This window comes from Apodemus sylvaticus, chromosome 1 (genome assembly GCF_947179515.1).
Source record: "Apodemus sylvaticus chromosome 1, mApoSyl1.1, whole genome shotgun sequence".
Lineage (NCBI taxonomy): Eukaryota > Metazoa > Chordata > Mammalia > Rodentia > Muridae > Apodemus > Apodemus sylvaticus.
Window position 1 is genome coordinate 49,410,397 of NC_067472.1, and position 8,939 is coordinate 49,419,335.

An 8,939-nucleotide genomic window follows, 5' to 3' on the forward strand; every position below is an offset into this window, starting at 1 on the left:
CTGTCAAAGGAAATGCAGGGTCAAAGAGTGGAGCAGAAACTGAAGGAAGGACCATCCAGAGGCTGCCATACCTAGGAGTCCCTCCCATCTGCTGACAACATACCCAGACACTATTGCTGATGTCAGGAAGTACCAACAGGAGATTGATATAGCTGTCCCCTGAGAAGCTCTTTCATAGCTGAAACAATAGAGATGCAGATATATACAGACAAACATTAGACTAAGCATGAAGAGCCCCAATGGGGAATTTATGGCAAGGACTGTAGGAGCTGAAGGATTTTGCAACCTCATAGGAAGAGAAATAACATCAACCCAAAAGAACTTCCAAATATTCCAGGGATTAAACCACCAACCAAAGAGTACACAGGGGATAACCATGGCTCCAGGTAGATATGCAGCAAAGGACTGCCTCATCTGTCATCACTGGGAAGAGAGCCCCTTGGTTCTGTGGAGGCTTGATGACCCAAAATAGGGGAATGCTAGCCTGCTGTGGCATGAGTGGGTGGGCAGGTCGGAGAGCACCTTCATAAAGGCAGAATGGGAGGAGGGCATAGGGGACTTGTGGAGGGGAAACTGGGAAAGGGAATAACATTCAAAATGTAAATGAGTAAAATAACTACTAAAAATATGTGTTCTCAAATGCATTGACTCCTCTTCTAACCCACCACTCAAGGGTAGGGGAGAAAGGATGATAAATAGGACAAATGGATGTGTACCTGCATAGAAGTAGTTATTTGAGTGATTCTAAACTCCATTTGTCAGGACACCAATGGTCCAGTTCAAATCTGTAACCAAACACAAATCACCAACAGTGTCCTAATCCACCGAAAACCACTAAGCACCTACTTTACCATCATTTGTTATTGGGAGCAAGCAGGGACAGTCTGAATGCCAGGAGTTCTCTGCTGTACCTCTCTCAATGTTTGTGTAGATCAGCAAAGTTGCAGGACTAACAAAAACTGTTGCACAGCTAGTAATGCAATCACCCCATCACTGTTGTTTTTTATACTCTCTCCAAACATAAGTCCTCCCACAAGTCATGCCTCAGAAAAACACCTTTTAAATCTGTTTCATCAACATATCACATGGGTCTTCACCACATAGCATGAACAGAATTTTCCACTTCACAACTTAGAGTCCCTCAACTGAAAGCAGATAAAGAAAATAGGGTATTTCTACAAAATGTAAGACTATTCCCTTATTAAAACCAAAAGACATCATAAAATTTTTAGGCACATTTATGAAACTTGAACACTATCATCCTGAGTGAGGTAAATCCAGAACCAGAAAGAGACAAATAGTCTTCCCACAAGTTATATGGTAACATCCACTCAATAATATGTGGATGTTATCCATATTGCAGGACAACCATGCTACATTTTCAGAAGCAAAGAAACTGGGATAAGGAGGTCCCAAGAGAGGACACACAAATATCACTCACAAGAGGAAACTATACAATAATAGAGTGGATGGAGAGAGGAATCATCTTCAGAAAGTGAGGAGGTGGTAATCAGGTGAGGGGATAGGTAAGGGGACTGTGAAAGAAAATGAAAATCCACAGTTGTAGACCTGGGATAAAAGTGCACATGGGAAGGCAGTTAAGGTGACCTTATATGAGAGTCCCATTAGAGGGATATAGAGAGACTGAAGTGGTCATGTCATGTAGCCAGCAAGAATTTCCAGAGAAAGGAGGAAACATGAATCCATCCTCAAACATTTCTACACAAATTTTGTCTCGACTGCTATAGGGAATCAGGAATAAAGATAGATCAAAGACTTAGGGAACAACAAAAGGCTGCCACAACTTGAAACCCATCCCATGTGAGAAAGTCAAGCCATGACACTATTAATGATACTTTGATAGGCTTGTAGACAGGAATCTAGTGTCTCCTGAGAGGGTTCATTCACCAGTAGATGGAAGCAGATGCAGAGTACCACAGTCAAACAGCATGGGGAGCACTGGGGGTCCTGTGGAAGAGCAGAGGATAGATGTGAGCACATTAGGGGCTCAAGAATGCCACGAAGACTCAGAGAGTCAACTAACCTGGGACCATGGTGGCTCACTAAGCTAGGGAACCAACCAGGGAGCATGTATGAGCTAAACCTAGAACCGCTATACATGTGTAGCAAATGCGCAGCTTGGCCTTCAAGTGGGTCACCTAACATGTAGAGCAAGGGCACTCTCAGATTCTGATGTCTGCTGTTAGATTCATTTCCCTCTACCAGTACTGCATGGTTGGGCATCAGTCAAAAAGGATGTGGGTGCCTTGGGTATTCAGAGATTCTGGGCTAATTAATATCCACTTATCAGAGATTGCATTCCATGTATATTCTTTTGTGATTTAGCTACCTCACTTAGGATGATATTTTCCAGATCCAAGCATTTGCCTAAAAATTTCGTGAATTCATTGTTTTTAATTGCTGAGTAGTATTCCATTGTGTAAGTATACCACATTTTCTGTATCAATTCCTCCTTTGAGGGACATCTGGGTTCTTTCCAGCTTCTGGCTATTATAAATAAGGCTGCTATGAACATAATGGAGCATGTGTCTTTATTGCATGCCGGAGAATCCTTTGGGTATATGCCCAGGAGAGGCATAGCAGGGTTCTTCAGAAGTGTCATGTCCAGTTTTCTGAGGAACCTCTAGACTGATTTCCAAAGTGGTTGTACCATCTTACAACCCCACCAGCAGTGGAGGAGTGTTCCTCTTTCTCCACATCCTTGCCAACAACTGCTGTCTCCTGAGTTTTTAAACTTAGCCGTTCTGACTGGTGTGAGGTGAAATCTCAGGGTTGTTTTGATTTGCATTTCCCTAATGACTAATGATGTTGAGCATTTCTTAAGGTGCTTCTCAGCCATCCGAATTTCTTCAGGTGAAAATTCTGTTTAGATCTGTACCCCATTTTTTAATAGTGTTATTTGGTTCCCTGGGGTCTAACTTCAAAATGACTGCCATGAAGAAGTAAGGAGAGGGTCCTGATCCTGGAAAGGCTTGATCTAACTTTGGAGGGGAGTATCAGGACAGAGAAAAAGGAGAGATTTGATTGGAGAATGAGTGGAGAGAAGAAGGTTTATGGAACATATGGGGAGGGGGAACTGGGAAAGGGGAAATCATTTGGAATGTAAACAAAGAATATAGAAAATAAACATATATAATTAAATAAAAGAGTTCTGTAAGCAAGTACACATTCTCCCCCCGCAAAAGGATGTGGGTATTCCTTATAGTACTGGATGTCTCAGAGTGCTGTGGTACCCAAGGGTTTAGGAGAAAGAAAGAGGCTCAATTGGGAAAGGGATTGGTAACAGGTGAGATTGGAATGAGATGACAGATGGAGGCTATGATCTGAATGTAAAATGAATAAAAATATCCCTTATTAATCTTCTTTCTTACCTGTCCTCCCCTCAATCCATCCATGTTTTTTTTATTCCAAAATTCCCATTATGATCTTCACTCCTGCCCAACATTCTTTCAAGCTCTCTTCCTCATCTCTTTCACGTACAAGAGACTCCTACAGCCACTTCTGCACACATTTTTAAAATAAGGATGGTAACTTATTCCTGTCAAATGACTATCATTATGTGCAATATACAGTGTTATCAGACAATGCTATAGTCAATCAAGTATGCCTCTTTTCCTCTACCCAAAATTAATAACCCTAAGAAGAGCTTTCTAAATTACTGAAAATATATCTCTAATGCTGCATACAGATTCCAAATATTCTTTCCATATCTTGTATTTGGCTATCTGGAAGAAACAAGGATCACTATACATAAAAGCCATCTCAATTACGAATTCTTTTCATTTCTGTATGCTATTTTTATTATAAATTTGCTTTATTTATATTTCCATTGGTATCCCCTTTCCTTGTTAAACATCTGAAACCTCCTATCCTATCTCCCTCCCCCTGCTCACTCTCCCTCCCTAATTTCCTGACTTGAATTCCCCTATTCTGGGGAATTAAGTCATCACAGGACCAATGGCCTCTCCTCTCATTGATGTCTGAAATGGTCATATTCTGCTACATATGTAGCTGGAGCCATGAGTACCTCCATCTGTCCTCTTTAATTGGTGGTTTATTCCCTGGGAGCTCTGGAGGGGGTACTGCTTGGTACATATTATTGTTTGTCCTGAAAGTCAGCAAACCTCTTCAGCTCTTTGGGTCCTTTCTCTAGCTGCTCCATTGGGACCCTATACATATTCTATTGGTTGAGTGTGAGCCATGGGTATTTTGATCCACTTTCCAATAAGGATCAAAGTATGCATACTTTGGTCTTCCTTCTTCTTGAGATTTATGTGGTCTGTGAGTTGTATCACCATCTCTGAATTCAACTCTGACAGAGCAATAGTGGAAAAAGCTGCATGGTATTGGTACTGTGACAGGCAGGTAGATAAATAGAATACAATTGAAAACCAAGGAATGAACCCTCACACCTATGGTCAGTTGATATTTGACAAAGAAGCTAAACCACCCAGTGGGGAAAAAAGACATTATTTTCAATGGCGCTTGGTCAACTGGCAGTCAACATGTAGAAGAATGCAAATTGACCTATTCCTATCTCCCTGTACAAAGTTCAAGCCCAAGTGGATCAAAAACCTCCATATAAAACCAGATATACTGAAACTAATAGAAGAGGAAATGGGGAAGAACTTGAAGCACATTGGCACAGGGGAAATTTTCCTGAATAGAACTCCAACAGCTTATGCTCTAAGATCAAGAATTGATAAATGGAACCTCATAAAATTGCAAACTTCTGTAAGACAAAGAACTCTGTCAATAGGACAAAACAGTAACCTACAGATTGGGAAAAGATTTTTACCAATCCTCCATGTGATAGAGGGCTAATATTTAATATGTACAAAGAATTCAAGAAGTTAGACTCTGGATAACCAAATAACCCTATTAAAATGGGGTACAGAGATAAACAATGAATTCTCAACTGAGGAAGACTGGATGGCTGAGAAACACCTAAAGATATGTTCAACATCATTAATCATCAGAGCAATGCAAATCAAAATAACCCTGATATTTCATATGCTCTTAAAAATGTCTCTATTTTATCCTCTCAAACTGTCTTGATTCATTGAAAGGCACATCACCCTGAATCCTCCATTGTCAGTAATAGTAGTGCCAACATGACAGCCTGTGAAGCTGCCTTTTTATTCATGGAACTCAGCCTACTTCTTTCCTGGCTACTCTACTACATAGTCTAGATAACAACATACCTAACTTTCCTTCAACACAGGACATTATTCTCTACCTACATTAAATATTTCACTCCAATATTGAACCATTTCTATTCTTCCTCCAAATTTACCTGAAGCTCATGCCAGGAGATAATATATGCCAACAAGTTAACCCTACCTTCACTATATAACCACATCCCTTTCCTACTTGCTAAGTTATAGAGGTCTGAAATTGTGTCTAAGAAAAATAATTTTAGAAATGTAAATACAAATTAGGATGGTCTGAGGATATAAACGCTTAGTTTTAAAATCTGTAAATACAAGGTATAAAAGTCTAAGGAAGTATTTTAATGTTTGTGTATATGGAAGATTAAGGAAGTTGTGAGGGTGTAAACATTTGATTTAAGGTATGAGTCTAAGAAAGTGATCTAAAGTGTATGAAAACTGTTTTAGTTTCTTTCCTTTGCTGTACTCACATTTTGGATTTCCAAACTTTACTAAGTCTCAGAGACATAAATCTACTGTCATTTCTAGAATATACATTTTAATACTAATTACTCTTCTTATAAGCTTAAATAATAATAAGCTTCGAGAAATCACCTTAAATCCTATTCTCACAGGCCAAATGTATTGTAAATAAGTATTCTGGCCAATGAACATAATTTCCCTACCTGTTTACTGCAGAGGGTAGGATCACTCCCCCTGTCCCTGGTTCTCTCCTCATTTCCCTAGTGCTCTACGCCATTAGCTGGTCTTGGACTCCCCTTTTCCAGGTAGCAGAACCATTACCATAAAGTTTCAGATGTACACCAAAGATAAAAATATTTTATATAACCTTCTAATCTTTAATTTTTGTCCTTAGACTGTCTATCCCAGCAGATTTCTAATCAACTGAAGATTGCTCCACCAACTTACCTGCCTCAGATTTTTTCCTGACAATCTGTACCCTAGACAGCTTCAAAGAGACTAGACCCATATGATTCAGTTTCACAGATTGCTCCAATGTAGCATGCATATCCCAATCCAAGCTGATACAACAGAAAAATGGGGACTGAGGGCCCAAACATAAAGACCAACTGGAAATAATTCAGCTGACAAGGAAAAACAGGAAGCCCTTAGCCATCTAATCTTCCTACAACATATAAGCATGTTCAGTTCAGGTCAGAGTAAAACTTGAAATTGTTCCATATCCAGGCTTCTTCTAACTGGCAGAGAAAGCAATGAGGAAAGCCTTCCATATACCAGCTTGGAGACGATGGTATTCGATAATTGACCTATGAAAAGTTTCAGAGACTAGAATGGCAGATCACCTGATGGGCTTTTTCCTCATTTCATTAACTAACACTCACTCTTGGGGGTATATTTCCTGTAATAATAAGATGCTTGTGTTTCTTTTTCTTTTTCTTTTTCTTTTTCTTTTTCTTTTTTTTTCTTTTTTTTGTTTGTTTTTTTTTTTTTTTGTTTTGGGGATTTGGTTTTTTTGAGACAGGGTTTCTCTGTATAGCCCTGGCTGTCTGGGAACTCACTCTGTAGAACAGGCTGGCCTCAAACTCAGAAATCCGCCTGTCTCTGCCTCCCAGAGTACTGGGATTACAGGCGTGCGCCACCATCGCCCGGCTTGATGTTTGTGTTTCTAACAATCTGTACTTGATGTAGGCCTGGTGAAGAAAGGTCAGATCCATGGATGCTAAGTGTAGTTTCCCTGATAATGTAGGGGTTCTCTGAAGACTCACACTTCCATTTCTACTTCACCACTGCAAACAGCCTGGTTTTCTCTTTCGCTTCTCTCCTTTACAGTCTCCTAGGCAGCTGCCAAGATTTACAACTTGCCTGACTCAGGTTTTCCTCTGAAACAATAAGATTATATTCAAGATTTTTAAAAAGGACAACAAAAAAGGACCACCAGTCAGGAATTATCAGAATTATCTGATCCCTTCTCTCTCTCTTTCTCTCTCTCTCTCTCTCTCTCTCTCTCTCTCTCTCTCTCTCTCTCTCTCTCTCTCTCTCTCTCTCTCCCCTCAGTCTCTGTCTCAGTCACTGTCTCTCTGTCTCTCTCTGTCTCTCTGTCTCTATCTCTCTCTCTGTCTCTCTCTGAAAATTTTAGGGCCATCCTGAAAATCATAGGGTGGAGCTTAGAAAAAATCCAGTTGAGATAATATCATTCTTATTTATTTCATAGAACTGAAAAGAATATGTTTAGAACCACTACTTCTTAGTAAGTACAGTCTGCCTACAGTGTAAGAATATAATTAAAATTGTCTGGGTTCAATGCATAAAAGTGAGGTTGAATCACAGTGATATAAACACTCATCAAAGAAATATATAAAATACCAACATTTTTTAATGAGTTGTGCTAGAATGTTTTATTACAAAGGTAATATATAATTTCTTATCCTGTCCTGTATTAGAAAAACTAAGCTATACAATTTATCACTGTACAATCAGTGCAGTAATAAAAATGGTATTAAAATGAGATGAAAATTGTCAGAAAGTATCAGCATAACAAGTATTCATAAAGGTTTGTTAGAGTCAAAGTACATCAAATACATAGATAGATGATTATGCTCAATTTTGAAAACAATTTTCTAAATTTTACTGAAAGATGAATTTTAATAAATTATCCACTAAAAACACATACATATTATTCACATGAGTATTGTTAAGAACACCTAACAAACAAATCTCAGAGCTATGATTCTAATACAGTATTTTTTATTTATAGTAAATTTACAGAAATATGATAACCCATTCTGGAATTAAATTGCATGTGGATGAAAAATGAGAATTATCTTTCATCCTACAACAATAAAAGCAAAACACTACAGTCTATTTTGCCACTTGAAATATTTTTGTGAATGCACTCTTAACTTCCTTGTTCCTCAGACCATAAACCAGAGGGTTCAGCATAGGGATGATCATGGTGTAGAACACAGATGCAATTTTGTCAGTGTCCATGGAATGACTGGAAGTGGGCTGCAAGTACATGAATATGATTGTCCCATAGAAAATGGACACTGCAGTGAAATGTGAGGCACAAGTGGATATAGCCTTTCTATATCCAGCACTTGATTTCATTTTAAAGATTGTGATAAAAATGAATATGTAGGATATCCAAATAACAGAGAGGGCAACAAAGATATTGAAGCTCACTACATAAACAAGAACTAGCTCACTAACATGTCTATCAGAGCAAGAGAGAACCATGACAGCTGGAACATCACAGAAAAAGTGATGAACTACATTAGACCTACAGAAGGAAAGACTGAAAGTGTCCCCAATGTGGATGGAGGCATTCAGAAAACCACAAGCATAGGAAACTATCAAAAGACTTGTACATACGCTGGTAGTCATGGTAGAAGAATAATGTAGTGGTTTACACACTGCTGCATAGCGATCATAGGCCATTGAGGCCAGAAGATAATTTTCCACAGTAGCAAAGCCAGCAAAAAAGAACATCTGAGCAACACAATTATTATAGGAAATGATTTTGTCTCCTATTAGTAGCCCAGTCATGACTGTGGGTGTGACTGCTGAGGAGTAACAAAAATCAACCCAGGACAGATTACCTAAAAAAAAGTACATGGGTGTGTGGAGACGGGAATCCCGGACAACCAGCAGGATCATTCCCAGATTTCCCACCAGGGTGATGGTGTAGATGAGGAGAAATGTCACGAAGAGGGGAAACTGTAGGCCTGGGTCATCAGTGAGTCCCACCAGAAGAAAGTGCGTCACTTCTGTACTGTTCTCCATCAG

The 8,939-nt window shown here is 39.2% G+C and overlaps 1 protein-coding gene across 1 annotated transcript; it reads right to left on the reverse strand.

Moving 5' to 3' along the window:
* Positions 1-8,012: 8,012 nt before the first annotated feature.
* LOC127678070 (olfactory receptor 5B3-like) lies at positions 8,013-8,939 on the reverse strand. Its single transcript, XM_052172888.1, has one exon. It carries the CDS (start codon positions 8,934-8,936, stop codon positions 8,013-8,015), a length of 924 nt encoding a protein of 307 aa, XP_052028848.1. The 5' UTR covers positions 8,937-8,939.

Excerpts from the sequence above, each read along its gene's own strand:
- LOC127678070 (XM_052172888.1), bottom strand. The coding sequence starts at position 8,936 with ATGGAGAACAGTACAGAAGTGACGCACTTTCTTCTGGTGGGACTCACT.